This window comes from Tasmannia lanceolata, unplaced genomic scaffold (assembly GCF_043159265.1).
Source record: "Tasmannia lanceolata isolate RefF3 unplaced genomic scaffold, GAP_Taslan_0.1 ptg000025l, whole genome shotgun sequence".
Lineage (NCBI taxonomy): Eukaryota > Viridiplantae > Streptophyta > Magnoliopsida > Canellales > Winteraceae > Tasmannia > Tasmannia lanceolata.
This window is the reverse complement of record NW_027518702.1, coordinates 10,754,767-10,775,534: the sequence shown is the minus strand read 5'-3', so window position 1 is coordinate 10,775,534 and position 20,768 is coordinate 10,754,767. Positions and strand designations below refer to the sequence as shown.

General features: G+C 40.1%; 2 protein-coding genes across 2 annotated transcripts; one reads left to right on the top strand and one right to left on the bottom strand.

Moving 5' to 3' along the window:
• Window positions 1–1,677: 1,677 nt before the first annotated feature.
• On the bottom strand, window positions 1,678–7,433 carry LOC143857742 (Ribosomal L29 family protein). Its single transcript, XM_077368204.1, has 2 exons — window positions 7,059–7,433; window positions 1,678–2,067 (listed from the first exon to the last, which is right to left on the bottom strand). The coding sequence occupies exons 1-2, from the start codon at window positions 7,392–7,394 to the stop codon at window positions 1,885–1,887; spliced, it is 519 nt and encodes a 172-aa protein (XP_077224319.1). The 5' UTR covers window positions 7,395–7,433; the 3' UTR covers window positions 1,678–1,884.
• Window positions 7,434–8,403: 970 nt separating this feature from the next.
• LOC143857696 (ubiquitin carboxyl-terminal hydrolase 3) lies at window positions 8,404–20,506 on the top strand. Its single transcript, XM_077368134.1, has 6 exons — window positions 8,404–8,705; window positions 17,397–17,513; window positions 18,283–18,381; window positions 18,527–18,715; window positions 18,899–19,080; window positions 19,820–20,506. Exons 1-6 carry the CDS (start codon window positions 8,589–8,591, stop codon window positions 20,217–20,219), a joined length of 1,104 nt encoding a protein of 367 aa, XP_077224249.1. The 5' UTR covers window positions 8,404–8,588; the 3' UTR covers window positions 20,220–20,506.
• The last annotated feature ends 262 nt before the right edge of the window (window positions 20,507–20,768 follow it).

The following is a 20,768-nucleotide window of genomic DNA, read 5'->3' as shown; positions in this document are numbered from 1 at the left end:
ATTCAATTTTTACTTAAAGGTGCCATCAATTTATGATAATATCCCTTTATATTAACCATAATTGTATCATTTCTCTCTAAATTGTAGAAAAAAAGAAAAATTCCAAGAAAATTTTTCCATCAGGAAGGTTTTTCTTGCAATCCAAACGGTGCCTTATTTTAATTGTGTAATGTTCATTGATAATGGGACCAAGATCATGTGGGCCACCCTCGCTATGTTCTATACTATCAACAATCTTGATTTCACACTGATGACCCCAAAAGTTCCGTTTCCCATTAATTAATAGAAGAAAAATGGCATGTGCTACATGCAAGGTTTAAAATTTCGGTTTCGGTACAGGTTTCCGACCCTGGAATTTCGAAATTTCGGTCGAAATCTGGTACATAACCCGAAACCAATATTTTATTTAATATTAAATTTCGGCCGAAATTTTGGTAAAATATTAAATTAATATAAAAAACAGTTTTTTTTTTGTCAAATTTCAGAAAAACCGAAATTTCGGCCGAAATAAATGACCGTTTCGGTTTTGGTCGATTTCAGTGTCGTCGATTTCGGTCGAAATTTAAAACCATAGCTACATGCGAACATTATTCATGCAAAAATACGTGCTTTATGACTAATTATGATTTATAGAGGCACGAGTCCAGAAATGTAAGGGTGTAAAATGTTGAGTTCCCATCTTGAGAGAGTACGTAATACACAGGCATTGTTTCCTGGAATTTGTGTCGATTGATCATCTCTAAAGCTGAGTAGAATGCTTTTTTGTTTGCTAGGATGGATTCCCATATCGAGAATACTAGCATTCTTGGCCCATGCTATGCATCATGCATGGGTGTAAAATGTTGGGCCCCACCCTGCTCTTTGTTTTAATATAAGGTTGACCCTCCACTTCGATGATATGCTTTGTCCAATCTTAAGAGCACCACTAAACCTCTCAAACCAAGCCCATGTAGACTATTTTGGTCCATATAGAGCTTTGTTCACTTCACATACCTTTCCCTCACTGCTTACAAATCTGAATCTACCTGGATTCATCTGTAAACCTCTTGCACATCTCTATGGAGGGAAGAAATTTTTACATACAATTGAGGCAAAGACCAAGATACATTTGTTTCAAGACCGGAAAGTACTGAGAATTGAGTTCATCTTCATCACAGGTGTAAATGTCTCCTGGTAATCAATGACCAAGAATTGCTCCTTGTATCTCTACATAGATTTATCAGCCTCATACTTCACTGTGTAAACCCACTCACCCCATAGGTCCTTTTCCTCTAGGTATTGGTACAGGTTCCCACTCACCATATCATGTCTAAGGCCCCCATTGCTTCACGCAGCACTTTCCCAGGAGTACTAGATAGAAAAGAAACATAGCCAACTAAAGGAAGCTTAATTACTTTGAGCATCTAAACACAAGTTCCCACTGACCATATCATGTCTACGACCCCTGACAACACTTCCCCACCAGTCGCTGCCCACTCTATGTCTAGACGTGGACCTTTCCTTCCTCTTCTTTTTCCAACGTTTACCTTTTCTTAAGGTGCCCCTAGTACCCATCAAATGGTCCCTAATATGTATCCTCAACATCGATAAGTAGTAGGAAGTTGAAATCTCATTGATCCATTGCACAGACACAGGTTGTTTCCAAACCCATCCAAGGCAAATTTCAAAGGACTCATATCATAGAAATAATTCCATATCAGATAATCCCACTTTGGTAAATGAAAGCTAGGGACCTAGGGTTTGGTTCAGTTTCATGCAATTTCAATTGAAGAGTCTATATACTAAGCTCTCCAAACTAGTGCCAAAAAACTAGTAGTATTTTCATAGAAACAGAAAACAAATTCAGGAAGTAGTGACTGAAAAATTCATTAAAGGTAGATGAGCTCAAGATGATTTTTCTGCTTCTGCTTCTGCTTTTGCCTTTTGCTCCTCTTGCATTTTCCTCAGAGAAGGAGGTGGCCTAACAACAATGCTTCTCTTCCACCGCCGGTCGAGCTTCCTCGACAACCTTCTGTTAATTCCTTCCTCAATCTCCCTTTCTCTTTTCACGGTCAGCATACGAGCAATCTGTTTTCAGTAAAGATCAATGCTCAGAAGAATGTAGATAATGTTTAAGACTCAAAAACCTTTTTAGAACCATAAGATTAATATCCTACAGTAGTTTGTAAGAGATTCTAACAGATAGATATCAAAACACCTATTAAGCGCACGCAGCTCATTCAAGAGACTCAAATTCAAGACTGTTGTTTGTTACTTATTAGACATTCTCCCAATCTCTCATGAAACAGAAAACAACCATCATTTAGAGAAATCCAAATCTAAGCTATTGAGCAAACAACCAGGTCTAATCATGTCACCTAGATTACATACATTCTTCTTGTCAAAGGAGGGGTTTTAGTTACGCTACCAACAGTAACCAAAAGATCAATAGCAGAAATCTATTATGAATAAAGATTTATATAAAAAAAATTTCCTACTCGTGTAACAATTGATTTAATTGTAAAGATCAGAATAACATCCCTAATGTCATAATTAAGTAGTTCCAGTGGCCTAATCCACTAAGTGCCTGCAAGATACTAGAACAAATCAACATTTCATTCAAACATCTGAAGTCATTTGCCCCTTAAAACATATAAAAGAAGAAGAAGGTAAAGACTGATTATTCCCACAAACATAATGGTTTGGGGGATGAACATTATTAGAAATACAATCAAAACTGAGAACAAATCTCAACAAGGTGTGGTAATATCAGAGTGAACTTTTTTCTATTTTTTGCAGCGATGAAGAAAAGTTTTTTTTTTTTTTTTTGGGAACGGTAAGAAAACTTCATTAAGAACACAAAAATGGAGAACAGAAAATCAGAACAAATATACACAAAAAAACAGATTTACAAAGGGGACAGAGACTGCCCCAAGAAGAGCCCTCTCTTCCCCCCCAAGGTTTCAGGTTTCGGTTTCGGTGTGCATTTTGGCCATGATGAAAATGGAAGCATGTCGATTTCGGACGGAAATTTAAGGAGAAATCCAGTAAAATTACGGAAATGCATGCAAAAATATGCAAATGAAAGACATTTACGATAAAAGTTCTCGAAGTGCTAGAATAAGTACAAATACACAATAAAAACCCCGTTGCAAAAATAAAATAAAATAATGGTCTAACAACATCGAATACCTAGTGGCATGTGCTATCACACATGTCAGATAATTCAATACATAAAATAGTATAAATTGTGTTATTTATATAATCTTCTTTTGTTCATTCTGACATTTTTATGATTTTTAAAAGTTATTTATTATTTTGTAATACTTCTAATATAAGAAATTAATTTTTTAAATTTTTACATAAAATAAATATTTTTTTAATGGAATAGAAGAACACCGACTGAGAAGGTCAGCACAAAGAATAGAAGAAAGAAAAATACAATACAAAAAGAAGAAAATCTCGCATCAAGGAGGAAGTGGAAAAAAGCCATGTTCTCAGTAAGAGCTTCCAATCTAGCTAGCCTATTTGCTTCACTGTTTGCCGATTTCCTTACATGACAATAGGAAACATCAAAACCCATTGCTTTATCCATTATCTCTTCAATAAAGTGCACAAATCTCCATGGAAAAGGATGACTGCCCTCCGACCATCTTATGACATTAAGAGAGTGAACCTCGACAAATAATCTAGATAGATGTTCACTTTCCACCAACCTAAAACCATGTAGCACCGCTCTTACTTCTGCTTCATTGGAATCTGTGATTCCTGCTGGGCCTGAGAATGCCCACCTAATCGATCCTCTCTCATCCCTAAGAAGTCCTCCAACCCCGGCAATCACTGGGTTACCCAAACTCGATCCATTGAACTTGAGCTTTAGTTTTCTGTGTCAAGGGAATTCATCTAGGAGTGAATATCTCTGCAAACACAGCTAATATACCTCCAACATCTCCACAGGTCGGAATATGAGGTGAACCTGAAACTTGGTAAGATTTTCACCCGCGATATAGTTAATGCAACTACCTTAATGTATAAATGGAGCGGACTCTTAGACATGCCTCTGAAAATTCTTGCATCTCTTTCTTTCCAAATCACCCATATACTGGCCAAGAGGACCACTCTCCACAGAACTCTCCACTTCTCCTACCAAGGAGAGAAATACCAAATCTGAAGGAGGTCTGCCACATTTGAAGGAAAAACCCAAGCAATTCCAAATTTCGATAGAATGCGACCCCAAATATCTCTAGCTGTCCAGCAATGAATGAATAAATCGTATACTGTCTCCCCATTCTCCATGCGTTCTCCAGGCAAAACGCACAGTGGTCCACTATAAGGACTCTGCGGTTTCTAAAATGATTCACCATGAGAATTTTATCTTTGAAGGCCGCCCAAGCAAATGCACGTTCGGGGGAGCCTGGATGCTCCCTGGATATACTAGAGACATTAGGAGTAGAAGTGATTTGATTGTAGAACGATTTGACAGTGAACACCCCTGAGGAATAGTAGATCCAAACCCTCTTATCCTTTCCATTAATCATAATGTAGCAAGCTATCGGAATGGGAGAGATGGAGAAAAGTATAGTTGGAAGTCTCCTCAGCCTTCAAACACATAACACACCTATTGGCCAATTGAAGTTTTTTCAATTGAGGATTCTCTAGTGTTGATTTTTTGGCGAGCCACCATCCAACAAAAACTTGGACCTTAGCTGGGGCAGGAGATCTCCATAATTTCACCCAACTAAATGAAGGTTGGGTTCCTTAAACCTAAAAATGGAAGAAAGGTCTGGCCAATAAAACCTTTGGGATTCAGGGCCAAATCCTTCTATCTAAAATGATACAAGACAAAACTTTTCAAAGAATTTAAGAAGTGATAAAAGTGACTGGTTTGATCGCACGCAATGGTCTAATGGTCTAATGATAGTCAATTTTTAAGTCTCCAGTAACTGCCATGGCACATGCACTACGGCAGAATGGGCAATCAAGTCATTATCGCATCCCCTACCGATTAATACCTAACAGGGCTTGATATTTGGCAACTTAAGTTTGATCGCACGCAAGAATTAAGTCATCTGTTAGGTCTGAAAGTAATAGAATTTTCAATGGTTGGAACCAGAACTTTCCTTTAACTTTGATTAAGGAAAGAACCACCGATGCTTATGCTCTGTTTCTACCCAGGTACGACTGAATTTTGTAAGCAAATTCAAGCAATTAAACTACTCATTTCATATCCAGAGTGCCTAAGGATCGGCTATTCACTAAGCACACCAAATGGCAATCAAATATCTGAGTAGAACTTATATTTCAACTACAGTCGATACATCCAATGTACTCATTCCAAGGCATTTCATTACCCTAGTATTTCCAAGCCAAAATTGAGGGTTGGGAGTATCACATGCAAATAAAGTTCAAATATCAAAGCATCAGATACAACTAGAGGACTTCAATGTGGATTTTAGAACCTAATGAGTAGCCATGGCAGCTCATTCACGACTTTGAATGTTGCTTTCATGCAATTAGACTCTTATAGATCTCCATTTAACCTGAAATTGGGATGAGGAGGTTTAATTTTTCACAGTAATGATTTTATTTTGCTGAAATTAACACTAGGGATTAGATGACTTGCTCCACTTGCAAAACAAATGATGAGGCTGGGTGGAATTTTCAATGTCACTATCACAGCTTTCACCCAAGAGCTAGTAAATGGGAAACAATTGGCTAAAACACAACAGATGATAGATGATAGTGGATCAGTTATCTAGTGATTGGCTGTCTTGATTCTCTAATAGATTAGCTGATCTAAGGAGTAGATACGTTGAAGCCTGCAGATTAGTAGCTCACATGGCTCATTCACAGCCACATGTAACCGAGGGATGAAACTCTTCACAGACCTTGGAGAATTCATTCTATTCATTTACAATCCTCCTCCTCAAGCATTAAGCAATTGATAAGGACTTACCGATCTGATGATTAGCAGGAAGCACACATAAAGAACTTGTGAAAATTCGCTGCTACCTCATGTAGGGTCTCACGAACAGTAACACTCTTGAAATTTTCTTCTTCTTTCTTTGATAAATCTTTAAATGATGTGAAACTACCAGTTACTCCAAAAGCTTAAGCTGTTGGAGAAAGGCGTTATTTATTCTTTAATACTTTAACAAATGAGAAGTGGCTGAGCAAGGTGATTCTCAGCTTCTCTTAGACATGGATCTCCTTGCAAATCAAGGAATGGATGAGGAAGAAGATGATCTTGAATAGCAAGATCAATGGCTTCTCTAATTTGGATGAAAATTCCATAAGCAATCCTCTTCATGAGGTTTTCCCTCCAACATACCAAGCTCTAACTCTAGATCTAAGATCCAAAACATCAAATTCAAATTTTATATTCAAAATCAAATGAGAGCTAATTCCCAGTTGGTGGGGAAATGGGCTATTTATAGCCAATTAAATGAGAATTTACCTAATTACCCCACCTAAATGGCATATGCATAAAATGGACATGAAAAAATAACAAGAATGAATAAGCTATCCCTACTAAGTGGCAAATGTCTAAAAAACATGAAAAACACCACAGAAATATCAAACTACCACTACATGTATACATGATCAAACGCAACAATCCTATGTTTTTATTGACTCTGTAGGGCAAAACGCGGAACAAGGATGCGGCGCAACACGGAATGCGGCCAAGGTAAACGGGAGTCGAGAGTCGACTCCGTTGCGAGGGAGTTTAAAACAATATGATTTTCTATCGTTTTCCTGTTTCTCATTTCTCCTCTATTTTTTCCCCCTTTCCCTATTTTCGTTTCACGTTTCGCTTCCCAAATTCATTTCTCACCCTCGTAACTATTCTCCAAACTCTTAAATCCTACTATTTTCTTAAAAATCCAAAAAATTACACAAATACTCATGAAAATCCAAAGAAATTCTCAAAACAAGATTGCATGCATTCAAGACAACTAGATTGCTATTAAACACGAAAAGAAATCTAAATTCCAGAAACCAAAATCAAGCAAACAATCAAAGAAATAGAAAATGCAATCTTAAAAAAAAATTAAAAAAAAAACCCTAGAAACACAAACCCTCTTTTGCATGCGACTGAACTCGCTGTTTTTGAACTCGTTTCGCGCGGATTTTTGCAATCGGAGCATAAAGAGTTCTCCTTTAAGATCGATAACTTCCTCGTTGATTTCTTCAGTGGTTTTGGCTCGGATTTCTTTGAGTTCTTCCTCTCTTTTAGCCATCATTACTACTGATTCTGAAGGATTTCTACGAACAGACGAAATTCGGAGAGGGATACAGAAATGCTGGATTTGGATTCCATGGAATGAAGAAAAGGGTTTTGGATTTGGAGAGTAGATTTTTGGAAAAGATAAAGAAATGCCTGAAGGCGAAGGTAATGAGAGTAATCCCAACATTCCTCTCTTCTCCCTCTCTCTGAAATAATGTGGATAACTCTCTTTTTCCTTTATATACTTTGATTGATGAAAGGGAAATGTTATCAGCACTACTGTATTTTGATGATCACACTCTTATACGGCCCGTACCATAGGATGATCCAAACCGTCCATTAGATGAGCCACAGCCTGAATAGGTCGTGCCCCAAAAATTATTTCCATTGGTTGATCCTGACCCTCCAATCTGAAATTTAGAGGGTTGATCCTAACCCTCTATGGATGGTTAGGATCAACCTATGGAAATGATTTTTGGGGCACGACCTATTTAGGCTGTTGAGTGTTGCCCATCTAAATTATTTTGGGTTCAAAGCTTGCAACTCCTCGTTTAAAAAACCCACGTGTAAGACCAACCCAAAAAAAGTGTCCACACCCGCGCGGAGTGTTGAAGTATAAATAATCACTTTATCATCGGTAGAATTTGATTCGAGTTAGAGAAGTGAGGACAAGAGTGTCACATGTGTAAACGAGTAATAACAATATCTGAAACATGTTGGGAAGCATGGTTTTAAATTTCGACCGAAATCGGTGGGGACCGAAACCGAAATTTCCCGAAATTTGATATTTCGTGAAATACCAAATTTCGGAATTTTGGTCCGAAATTTCGAGAAAATAGCATTTTAAAATAAATAAATAAATGTTACAAAATTTTGGCCGAAATTTCAGAATTTCAGTCCCAAATTTCCGATTTCGGTGGGGTCCGAAATAGGTACCGAAACCGAAATTTAAAACCTTGTTGGGGAGTCTCTCTGAACTTCGATGTAATACTGGCAACCAAACAAAGAGTAGGTATCCACATTCGACCCGACCCGACCCGACCCGACCCGAGTTGCACCCGGGTCAGGGTTGCCATTATCAAGACATTCTAGTGCGGATATAAGTCCCAAAGAATTATACACGTCTGTATTTGTATTGTATTGTACTGTGGTCAACTTAAACCTGTGAGAAGGAAGAAAGGTTGGCAGATAGATTAGCATCGCCCATAATATTTCCCACTCTTCTTTCTTACTTCCACAACCAACAACACAATAAATCCCACACTCCTTTTACCCCATTTCCTCTTCCCCACAAAACCCTAGAAAATAATATCTCTCTTTTCTTTTGCACTATTCCATAGAGACAAAACCCTAGAAAATAAAATCTCTCGTTTCTTTTTTCATGGGTGCTGCGGGGTCGAAACTCGAGAAGGCCCTAGGCGAGCAGTTCCCTGAAGGAGAGAGATATTTCGGCCTTGAGAATTTCGGAAACACTTGTTATTGTAACAGTGTTTTACAGGTTTGGATCAAAATCAGATCTAATCCCTTTCTATTTCTTCAATTTTTAATCCCTCCATGTTGGATTGATTGGAAATATTCTCTTGTTATTCTTTCTTATGATTCTGATTGCATTATGCTTCTCATGAAATCCATTATTGTCTTTAGGGTGTTTTTAATGGATCTCTATGTGGCCATATGTTTTTTTAGGTTTTACGTTATTAACCCAAATCGGTTCGCAACGAGATTGATCTTCTTATAGGGAAGATCAGCCTTTTGACCTCCTTACATGTTATTTATAAAAAACCCACTTGATCATTTCCTCTAAAACTCCAATCCAAGCCTTTTTCTTTTTTTTTTCCCTTTGAAATAAGACTACTTACATGTTATTTATAGAAAACCCACTCGATCATTTCCTCTAAAACTCCTACCCAAGCCAATCTACATAACCCTTATCTCTAAGACTTCTATCCATACCAAACAACTAGAGAGAAAATTCCACAAAATATAAAGTAATTCATTCTACTCTAAGTGGAACCCATCTAGGCATGTAACATTTTATTCAAGTGGTTTATGTCTTCAACGTGATTTGGTAGCTATTGAGTCTATTTATATTTGATTTGTCATGAATTTTTTTTCTGCAGACTGATTTTTTTTTTTTGGTTGAGCAATGTGGTATTATAAATGACAAATGAATGCATACTATATGTATACTGCATTGAAAATTATGCTTTGAAATCGACTGCTCTCTTACATACTTTTCCTGTCATATCAGGACAGACTGTGGTCTGATTAGATTGCAATAAGCTAATAACCAAAAATGACATTAATGGGAATTCATTTAATAGTATTAGTGTTATGGGTGTTGTTACCATGTCAAGAAAAAGAAAAGTAGTATTAATGGGATTTGAATATTTGATTTTCTCAGGATTCCACCTCTTCTTCTTCTGATTTTAGGCTGTAGTTATATAACAAGTGGGTGGGCTTAGGGTCTGCAAGAATGAGGATCCCACTTCTTCCACAATGGTTCTCAAGAAATCTATATTCCCCTTTCTTCCCCCTTTATCTTCAACATGCCTGTCAGTTCTGTTGCAGTGTCCGAAAGAGGTCGTGGTCAAGAACACTTCTCTATTGTCTACAAGAGAGGGAGAATAAAAAATAACTCAGCATAGAATTTTTAACTAAAACCACCAAATTCATACTTCAAATCAATTAAAAAACCATAGTTTAACAAAATGGAGATGAGTTCTACTACATTCTGCTTAGGAAAAACTAAATATCCATTCAAATACCAATTTCAGATTGCAGTAACCAGTTACAAAGAGCAGAAAATCAATCGGGATAGTTTCCGATTCAAATATTACCGCAATTGTGCCGAGAAAATTTAAAATGTCCAAGGTGCATTCAACATTCGGTTGATGTGTGGCGGTCTATTTTTTTTTTCTCGTCAATTTCACAAGCCAAAGTTTAGATTTAGGGTGGAGAGAGAGAGAGAGAGAGAGAGAGAGAGAGAGAGAGAGAGAGAGAGAGAGAGAGAGAGAGAGAGAGAGTTTTGGGGGGGGTTATTTGGTTTGGTGAGTGACGTAGGGTGATCATAGGATGAAAAGAAGACCACAGGATTCATTCAATTGATCTTGCTTGCAACAAGAGAAAAGATAACCGGAAAAATAAGGCAGAGGTACTCATGATACCGTGCCTGAAATTCCACCGAGGTCTGCTTGCAGCAGATTCTTCTTCCTCTCCAACCCAAAATTCTTCAATTCTTTTAGAAATTCTCAAAAGTTCCGTTAAATGATAAAAGAAATGCCTATTTATAGCCTAGATATTCCAAGGACAAAACTACCCCTCATATGGCTATTATCTACTCTAGTATATGCTTTATTGCATAAGAGTGTTAAAAGAGATAGGCCCATAGTCTTTGGCCGGGACCCGCTCCACGTCAGTGAGTCACCTTTCTGTCGTGCATTTCAGGGCCTAATTTGTCAGTAAGCCATAGAGGCATGAGAGCATGTGAATTCTATAAGAGAATGGGTGATGGTTCCATCGTATGGGTAAGGTCTTAGGACTTGGGAGAAATCTCAAGGAAAGTTTAATTGACAACTTGGTCCGTCTCTTAGGGACTCTTGATTTGATTTACATATCAAGTAAATAGTTCGGTACAAGAATATGGGGCGAGTCACCGTTGTGTCATGTATTTCCAAGCCTATATTAGTTAGTAAGCCATAGAGGGGTGAGAGCATGTGAATGTTATGAGAGAAGGAGATGGGTCCATTGTATGGATAATGAGTTTTAGGAGTAATATTAAGCAAAGTGAAACTAACAGCTTGGTTTGTCTCTTAGGGACTCTTGATTCGTTTTACATATTGTTAGACGAAAGTTTAGACAGAGAAAATAGAATGAGTTAGGGTTATCTCCCCCTGACTCATATCTTTATACTAAAACATAAAGGGATGTACAAAGTCCTAAATGCCCTTAGGCAAGTTACATATTCCAACACTCCCCCTCAAGCTGGAATATAGATATCATACATTCCTAGCTTGTTACATATATCACTCAATTTTGACTTATTTAAGGACTTTGTAAACATATAAGCTAATTGGTCCCCTGACCGAGTAAACACAGTGCAAATCTCTCTTTTCTAGATTCTTTGACGGATAAAATGACAGTCCACTTCAATATGCTTGGTGCGCTCATAGAAGACTGGATTGTTGGCAATGTATATTGCAGCTTTGTTGTCGCAATAAAGCTGCGAAGGAGAAGATGAAATGAAGCCAATTTCAAAAAGAAGTGAACGTAGCCAAATAAGTTCCGTGCTTGTCTGTGCCATTGCCCTGTATTCAGCCTCTGCACTGGACTTAGCTATAACATCCTGCTTCCTACTCTTCCATGAAACAAGATTGCCACCTACAAATGTACAATACCCAGTGGTGGACCGTCTATCTGCTGGGGATCCAGCCCAATCTACATCAGAGAAGCCTTCAACTTTCATATGGCCATGTCTTTTGAACATCAATCCCTTCCCTGGAGCCCCTTTCAAATACTTGAGAATTTGTGTCACCGTGCCCAGTGAGAAGTACGTGGAGAGCTCATATACTGACTGACAACTCCAACAGCATATGAAATATCTGGCCGAGTAACCGTGAGATATATAAGTTTAACAAGCCTGCGATACCTGCCAGGATCCTCCAACAACTCTCCTTCTTCTGGAATGAGTTTCACATTAGGATCCATGGGTGCAGAAGCTGGTTTGACTCCAAGATTGCCTGTTTCTTTTAGCAAGTCCAAGACATACTTTCTCTGTGATAGGAACAAGCCTCTAGAAGAACGAGTAACCTCTATCCCCAAGAAATACCTGAGCTGACCCAAATCCTTAGTAGAGAATTCCTTTTGCAAGAAGGTTTTCAAACGTTGTATACCTTGTGAATTGCTCCCTGTGATGATTATGTCATCCACATAAGCTATCAACAAAATACACCTAGCTAAAGAGTGATAACTGAAGACTGAGTGATCCACTGTGCATTGTTTCATGCCAAAGCGCATGACTGCCTCACTGAATCTCCCAAACCACGCACGCGGAGATTGTTTGAGGCCATAGAGTGACTTGCGTAGGCGACACAGTAGGAGGAAGTCTCCCCCTGAGCAACAAACCCTGGTGGTTGTTCTATATACACCTCCTCAGTCAAGTCGCCATGGAGGAAGGCATTCTTCACATCCTGTTGATGAAGGGGCCAACTATGATTAACAGCAAGAGACAGGAGCACACTGACAGAGGGAATTTTCGCAACGGGACTGAAGGTCTCAGTGTAGTCAACACCAAAAGTTTGAGTGTATCCTTTCGCGACTAACCGTGCTTTTAAGCGCTCGACAGTACCATCAGGGAGGTATTTGATGGAGAAAACCCACCGACAACCAACAGGACGGGCACTAGGGGGTAGAGAAACCAGATCCCATGTATCATTACTATGAAGAGCGCCCATTTCTAGGTTCATAGCATCACGCCAGCCAGGATGGTCAAGAGCCTCAGCCACTGACTGTGGTAAAGACATAGAAGACAAGGAGGAAACAAAGCTCTGGAAGGTACTGGTGAGCTTATCATAAGAAACAAAACTCGAAATAGGATGTGCAGTGGAACAGGATCTCATACGAGATGCAATAGGAGAATCAGAAACAACAGAGGAAGGCGGAAGAGAAGATACCTGAGATCGGGAGAGAGGGATCATCGGCTCAGAAGATGATTGTGCGAGAGGAGGTAGAAGAGACCTATTTGTAACTTGGCGCCGCTGATACTGCTGTGTAATTTTAGGTGGAGTTGGCTTCTCCAACGTGGCAGAAGAAGTAGGTAGATCTGGTAAGGGAAGCGAGACCTCGTACTCGAGAGAAGGGGTGAAAGATGCCGCGTCATGTTGGAAGAATGCCTAAGACTCAAAGAACGTAACATCGGCTGAGACAAACCAGTGACGCAGACGAGGGCTATAGCAACGATAGCCTTTCTGCGTAAGGGAATACCCCAGAAAGACACAACGCTCAGACCGGGGATCGAGTTTGTCACGGCCAGGTCCAAGGTGATGAACAAAACAAACGCATCCAAATACACGAGGTGTCAGAGGAAACTGTTCCTTACTAGGAGATAAAATCTCGAAAGAAGAGGCACTCTCTAAGACAGAGGAAGGAAGGCGATTTGCTAAGAAACACGCCGTGAGAAGGGCATCACTCCAGTATGCCTTAGAAACACTCATCTGAAAAAGAAGAGTGCGACCTACTTCAAGCAAATAACGAAGTTTCCTCTCAGCAACACCATTCTGTTGAGAGGTGTACGCACATGAAGACTGATGTAAAATCCCATGTTGGGAGAGATAGGATTGAAAGCCATTAGTAGCAGAAAAATATTCTGTAGCATTGTCAGTACGAAGACATTTAATATTGCAATTATATTGATTCTTAATTTCAGAATGAAACGTGCGAAAAGCAAAGAACACGTCGGATCGACTCTTCAGTAAATATAACCAGGTCATGCGTGAGAAGTCATCAATAAACACAATAAAATACCGAAAGCCAGTAGTAGACGCGACCTTAGAGTGTCCCCATACATCAGAATGGACTAATTCAAATGGACTAGACACTCGACTAATGATCAGGGACGGAAACGACACACGACGGTGCTTCCGGAGTTCACAGGACTCGCACTGAAAACTAAAAAAAGGTCCAGGAACCAGAGAAGTCTGCTGCAGCCGCTGAAGTGAAGGATGCCCCAGGCGACAATGCCACTGAAATGTATCCACAGAGCTATGTAAGACACTAGGCGGCCGACAGTCAAGACGATAGAGTCCATCTACCTCACGACCGGTTCCAATCGTCTTCCCAGTCGAGAGATCCTGAAATAAACAGTAAGATGGGAAAAATGAGACAGAACAGTGAAGAGATTTAGTAATTTGGCTAACTGAAAGTAAACTAAATGGTGATTTTGGTACACATAAAATAGAAGATAAGGTAAGAGCAAGATGAAAGGAGATATGACCAACACCAGTGATAGGTGTAGTGGACCCATCAGCAAGGGTGATAGACTGAGAGGGAGACGAGAAAGAGCGAAAAGAATGAAGCGGAAAAGAGTTACCAGTCAGGTGATTGGATGCGCCAGAGTCAATGATCCATGACCCTGAGCTAGATAGAAGGGCAGTGGGTGAACTACCTGGCTGGGCGAAACCTGCAGAGGGAGGACGAGAATTGAGCCGCAGACGTTGGAACTTCTCATAATCGGCACGGGATAATGTATAGGTGGAATCAGCTGGTGCAAGAACATAAGCAGATGGAGCGTAATCTGAAGCCGAAGCAGTAGTAGCACCCATGTGAGCCGAGCGTGCCTGACGAAGCTCGGGATGCAGGGTATAGCAATGGTCAATATAATGTCCCTTGCGCTGACAGTGAGTGCAAAAAGAACGGCCACGTCCACCACCATAACAACCACCACCACGGCCGGCACGGCCACGGGCACGACCAGAGGAGGCTCCACCACGAGGCGGGCGAGTACTGCCATCATAGGTCGCGAGAGCAGAACCATCAATAGGAACAGATATCATTGGATCACCAGGAGAGCACTGCTGGACGCGGGAGTAAACCTCAGTAAGGGAAGGAATAGCGCCAGAACCGATAATCTGCTGACGAAGATGCATGTACTCTGGACCCAAACTCTCAAGGTACTGCACAACACGGAATGATCCCTCTGACGGGCAGCCTCTGTGAGATCCGTGGTAAGCGGCATGTAAACATCGAGCTACTGACAGAGGCCAACGAATTGGCTGTAATGGGTGGCAAGAGGAAGATCACCACGGCGGAAACGCACCCACTCGGAATAGGTAGAGCAGATCCGACTAATGTTTACCACGCCAGAGTAAAGAAGAGTAACTTGATCCCAGATCCGTTTCGCAGTAGGCAGAAGCATCAAGGGCCCAGAGACGTGAGGGGCCATACTCTGCCACAGAAGGGTACAAACAAGAGCATCCTCCTGTTCCCATCGATCAAAGGTGGGATCCGTCGTAGGAGGAGGATCACGACGAATGACGTGGGCTTTCCCACGGGCAATAAGATACTTCTCGACGGCTGCTTTCCAAGTAACGTAGTTTGCCCCCTCCAACTTAACACTAGTGATATGTGGGAATGATCCATCCACAGAGAGAGATGATGACGAAGAAGACACCAAAGAGGGTGTCGGACGAACACCAGGAGCCACTCCTGTGGAAGGATTGTCAAGCACCTCCTCCATAACAACAAGCAAGAAAGAAACAGACAATCCAAACCAAGACGAATAACAGGAGATAACAAAATAGGTGGGCAAACTAGGATACGCCAAGAAAGCTAGACGCGGCTCCAAGAATGACGGGCATCGACGAAGTTTGACAAGATCGAAGTCATGAGGCACAGAGGGGAGCTGCAAAGACAAACTAGAATCAAAGTAGAGTAAGAGTAAGAGATGAAGATCTAACACATAATAACAAGGAGAAAAGAGTGGTAGGGTTTACCAAGGGATGAAAGGAAGAGGAGGAAAAATGATGGGGGTTGAAAAACTTGAGGTGTGAGGCTTACCAGCAAACCTACGAATTGGGGGCTGGAAAAAAAAATTTCTGGTGCAAGGCGAAACGCAGCCCTGGAAACTTATTTCCAGGAAAGTGATTTTGTGGGGGGGGGGGGGGGGGGGGTGCAGATACTTCATGGAAAAGGTTTTCCAAGTTGGTGAGAAAATATTTTCCTGGAAAATTTTTGGGGGGTGTAAATCCTCGGTCCTGGAAAAAGTTTTCCGACTTGGTGGGAAAATATTGGGGGGGTGCAGATCCTCGTTCTTGGAAAATAATTTCCACCCTGTGTGGAAGGGTTGCTGCGCGGGGGAGGAGAAACGTGACTCGTGAGGGACGGAGGGAACAACTCCTTCCTTCTCAGGAGGAAAAAGACAGCGTGCCGGTATGCCTCGGATGAAACTTGGCTCGAAGTTGGGTTTCCCAGCGAGGGGAGTGGGGGGGTGGCGGAGAAGATGGAGGCTGATAGAGAACCCTAGGGATCAGAAAACCCTAAGGCTCTGATACCATGTTAGACGAAAGTTTAGACAGAGAAAATAGAATGAGTTAGGGTTATCTCCCCCTGACTCATATCTTTATACTAAAACATAAAGGGATGTACAGAGTCCTAAATGCCCTTAGGCAAGTTACATATTCCAACACATATCAAGTCAAGAGTTCGATAAGAGCATATGGGCCTTGGATCCTCAAGGCATATTCTCCATTTGATCACTCCTCTGATGCATTTTGGAAGGAAAAGGTAGTAAGTCCCTATTGGCAACTGCATGGTGTTCGATTGCAACTCCTAGTGTGGTCACATTTACATGGATGTTAGTGGCACAAAAGACTTACAAACGCGACTCAAAAAGAAGAAATTTCGATTACCAAGTAGATGTGTGCTATGCATGACTGTAGAGGAAACCCTTGACCACATTACAATCCATTGCCCATCGCCACGGATAGTGTGGGGATCCCTATGTAGCTTTGGTGTTTTGTGGGTGTTTACCAACTCAATTGAAATTGTTATCCTTGGATACATTGGAGAATCCTTTGGAGACTTGACCCTTATGTGGTGTTTTTTTTTTATAGGTATGCTGGGATTGAACCTCCGACCTCTAGGTTACCCTTATGTGGTGTTTTGGCATTTTCAAAAGAACTAAACTGTAGGTTTGTGATTAATCCAATAAAGCATTTTCTGTTGTAGAGGAAAGACTTTAAAATTGTTCCCAGTATCTGGATGTTGATGATCGTTTGGCATAGCTTTCAAACTGGTAGTACCCATTTCACTGTTAGGGATAGATTATAAGAGACAAGGTTGTCCATAATGTGTAGATCGATATGATCACAAAAAAAATAAAAAAATTCACCTAAGTATGTAGTACAATTTGTATTGGGAGAATTGAACCAACTTCTTACCAGAGCCTTTTGTTTTTTAATGGCCTCAGAGCCTGTTTCCAATGCTTTTATGGAAATCTGAGGGACACAGGAAGTCTAAATAGTATTTTTTCAGCAAGTCAACTTTACCATAACCTTCATTATGTGGTTTTGCATTTCTAGGTATTAATGTGAAGTAACTCAGCATATTTTTTTTTAATGATAACATTGCATCTGTTGTTGATATGTTGTGTTCAGTGTTCATTTCTAACGCAGGCTTTTATTGTCGTATGCAGGCTCTTTATTTTTGTGTCCCTTTTCGGGAACAATTACTAGAATATTTTGCAAATAACAAGAATCTTGGAGATGTAGAAGAGAATCTTTTCACATGCTTGGCAGATCTATTTACTCAGGTAAAAAAGCTTTATTGGTAAAAATTAGTTGCATTAATCTTACAGGTCTGGGACTTATGTTGCTTCTACTTTCCATGGGTCTTCTTAAATAGGCTTCAACACTGCTTAACAATTACTTAGTTGTCGCATTACATTTGAAAAGTTAGTAGACATGGTTTTATCTCAGGGTAACATAATTCTTAGGCATGATATCATTTAAGAGACATGGAGATATGTGCTTGCTTGAACGAAAGCCCACGATAAAAACAAAAGCCCACAAACAAAACAAAAGCCCAAGAACAATATATAAATTGAAACCCCCTACGAGATTTTTTTTTTTAAAAAAAATCTTCATGAGTTCGTAACTGCTCCTCCGTCAGAAAGATTTTTTTTATGTAATATGTTGTTTGATAGAAGTTGATTCATACTTGTTATCGTTGATCTCAAATGTACTATCTAAATCAAAGTATTGCCGTCCCCAGACCCCGCAATGGCGGGAGCCTCGTGCACTGGGCCGCCCTTTTTTTCTCATAGAAGTTGATTCATACTTGTTATCGTTGAGTTCAAATGTACTATCTAAATCAAAGTATTGTGCTATATGATTAAGCCTCTCCTTCATCCTTTATTTCATATGTTATCTAAATAGATGGGTTTTAGTACAAGCACAAGCATGATTTCAGATGCACGCGCGCGCGCACGCACATGCACACACATTATCAGTCATAATAGTTAGCATTACTAGTTGGTACATGTCTTTGCCGACATCATTGTTTGGTGTTGCTGTCTGCAGATAAATTCCCAGAAAAAGAAAACAGGTGTTATTGCTCCAAAGCGTTTCGTACAAAGAGTGAAGAAACAAAATGAGCTTTTCCGCAGTTACATGCACCAGGTATCTATTTCACATGGACAATGGACATGGATGCGTGTTTCTAAGACGATAAAGAACATGCTAAAGTGCCTGTTACTTGGCAATGAGACCTTTGCATGATTTACTCATATTATCTGACTAATGGAACTTCTTATCTGTTTTGTAGGATGCTCATGAATTTTTGAATTTTCTGCTTAATGAGCTTGTTGACATCCTCGAGAAAGAGAGCAAAGCTTCAAAAGATTCTCCAGAGAGTTCATCACCATTAAAAAAGATTGCAAATGGGTCACGTACTACTCTAGCTAACGGCGTTCAGAAAGAGCCACTTGTTACCTGGGTTCACAAAATTTTTCAGGTTAATCGGCTTGACCCACTCCTACCTATGTTCTCACTAGTTGCTCACATGTGGTAATAACTTGTTTTCTGTATTTTTTTTATAATAGTGGATGAGAAGTGATGATATTTTGTGTTGTTTCCTTCTCACCCATTTTTGTTTTGTTTAGTTGTTTCTATAATCAACTTTTGATGCCTGGTCCAGGGTATACTGACGAATGAAACGAGATGCTTACGGTGCGAAACAGTAACAGCAAGGGATGAAACATTTTTAGACTTAAGCCTGGATATCGAACAAAATAGTTCAATCACGAGCTGCCTCAAAAATTTCAGTTCCACTGAGACTTTGAACGCTGAGGATAAGTTTTTCTGCGACAAATGCTGCAGGTACCTTCTCTCTCATTATATAAGCTCTGATTTATCCTGTGTGATTGATTGATGGTAGTCTCCTACATCTACATAAGATTTCAGTTTTTCTTCTCTTTTCAAAAGAAAAACCTGCCTTCAACATTTCTGCCTCTGGCTTATACCGTTACAATTATGGTTTTGTTGGCTGATAGAGCTACAAGTTTTGAGCTTTTGTTTGGACATGGTAGCAGCGGGAATTTTTTCTTGTCGCTCAACTTCTTCCTCTTTTCATAGTTATACCTTACATAATGAATCTCATTTCTTTGATTGGTGTAATAGTCAACTCCCTTTTGTTTTGGCTGCGTTCATGTCCGAGTCCGTGTTTTGCCCTACAAAGTCAATTAAAACTCCTTTGACTTTCGCACTTTATGACTGCATCAGCCGAGTATTCGATTGTGTCGTGCCAAGTCTACTAGGGTTTGCTTTGGCCGTGTTTTGACCCGCATCCGCATTTTGAAACTCTGGAGCTACTCTGGCTCTTGCTCAAAGAGACACTAAGAGAAGCTTAGCTTATTCTACAATGTCACAATTGGGTTATATTATGTTAGCTCCAGGGATAGGTTCTTGTCGAGCTGCTTTATTCCATTTAATCTGAAAGAGGCCCAGTCATATTTTTCGAACTTTGATATTCTCCCCCAAGTGATCTTCCTATCGATTTTCTTGAAAGATCACTTACCAGTTACCATTTTATGATTCATGTCTTCTTTCCTCATTGCAGCTTGCAGGAAGCCCAGAAGAGGATGAAGATAAAGAAACCACCATATATCCTGGTTATCCATCTAAAGCGTTTCAAATACATAGAGCAACTCGGTCGGTATAAGAAACTATCATACCGCGTGGTGTTCCCTCTAGAGCTGAAATTGAGCAACACCATGGAAGATGCAGACTCTGAATATAGCCTCTTCGCAGTTGTAGTCCACGTGGGAAGCGGGCCAAACCATGGTCACTATGTCAGCCTTGTGAAGAGCCACAACCACTGGCTGTTCTTCGATGATGAAAATGTTGAGATGATTGATGAATCGGCGGTTCAGACATTTTTTGGGTCCACCCAGGAGTATTCGAGCAATACCGACCATGGATATATCTTATTCTACGAGAGCATTGCCTGCAAAAGTTGAGGGGATCGGTTTTCAGATGGTGGGTTTTTCTTTTCTTTCCTATTTTCCCATTCATTTTCCCTTTTTTTTTAATATAAATAGATATCTTGTGGGAAGAGCTCTCAGTAATCAGTGAGGTGAGATGTGGAGATTTTCAGGTTGTTGCCATGTACAGTGGATGGTGAAGAAGCACTCTCCTTTGCTTTTTCAACAATAAAGGGGGTGTCAAAATGGTGGTGAGAGTTTATGAGAGATGCTTGTATTCTTCAATGTTGATTATTTATAATACAAATGCAATTAAACCCAAACTATGTTTCTCTACTGGTTTCTGTTTGGATTGCAAGAAAAAGATTTTGGCCATGTCTGGCTGCCAGGAATATTTTTTCATGATGAATTGGCGTCTCCAAGTGGAGATGAGGGTGAAGTCGCTAAAAATAGGAAACAAAATCCTGGAAACTAGTCTATGGTGACGAGAAGTTGCTAAAAATCCGGAAACAAAAAACTCTAATCAGAACTAGAAAGATTTTTGTTTCTGATTCCGCCAGTAATTTTGATTAGAGTTTTTTGTTT

Excerpts from the sequence above, each read along its gene's own strand:
- LOC143857742 (XM_077368204.1), bottom strand. The coding sequence starts at position 7,394 with ATGTTGGGATTACTCTCATTACCTTCGCCTTCAGGCATTTCTTTATCT. Across the intron at positions 2,068-7,058 it reads TCAGTCGCATGCAAAAGAGG|ATTGCTCGTATGCTGACCGT; the intron begins GTTTGTGTTTCT and ends TACTGAAAACAG.
- LOC143857696 (XM_077368134.1), top strand. The coding sequence starts at position 8,589 with ATGGGTGCTGCGGGGTCGAAACTCGAGAAGGCCCTAGGCGAGCAGTTC. Across the intron at positions 8,706-17,396 it reads ATTGTAACAGTGTTTTACAG|GCTCTTTATTTTTGTGTCCC; the intron begins GTTTGGATCAAA and ends TGTCGTATGCAG. Across the intron at positions 19,081-19,819 it reads TTCTGCGACAAATGCTGCAG|CTTGCAGGAAGCCCAGAAGA; the intron begins GTACCTTCTCTC and ends TCCTCATTGCAG.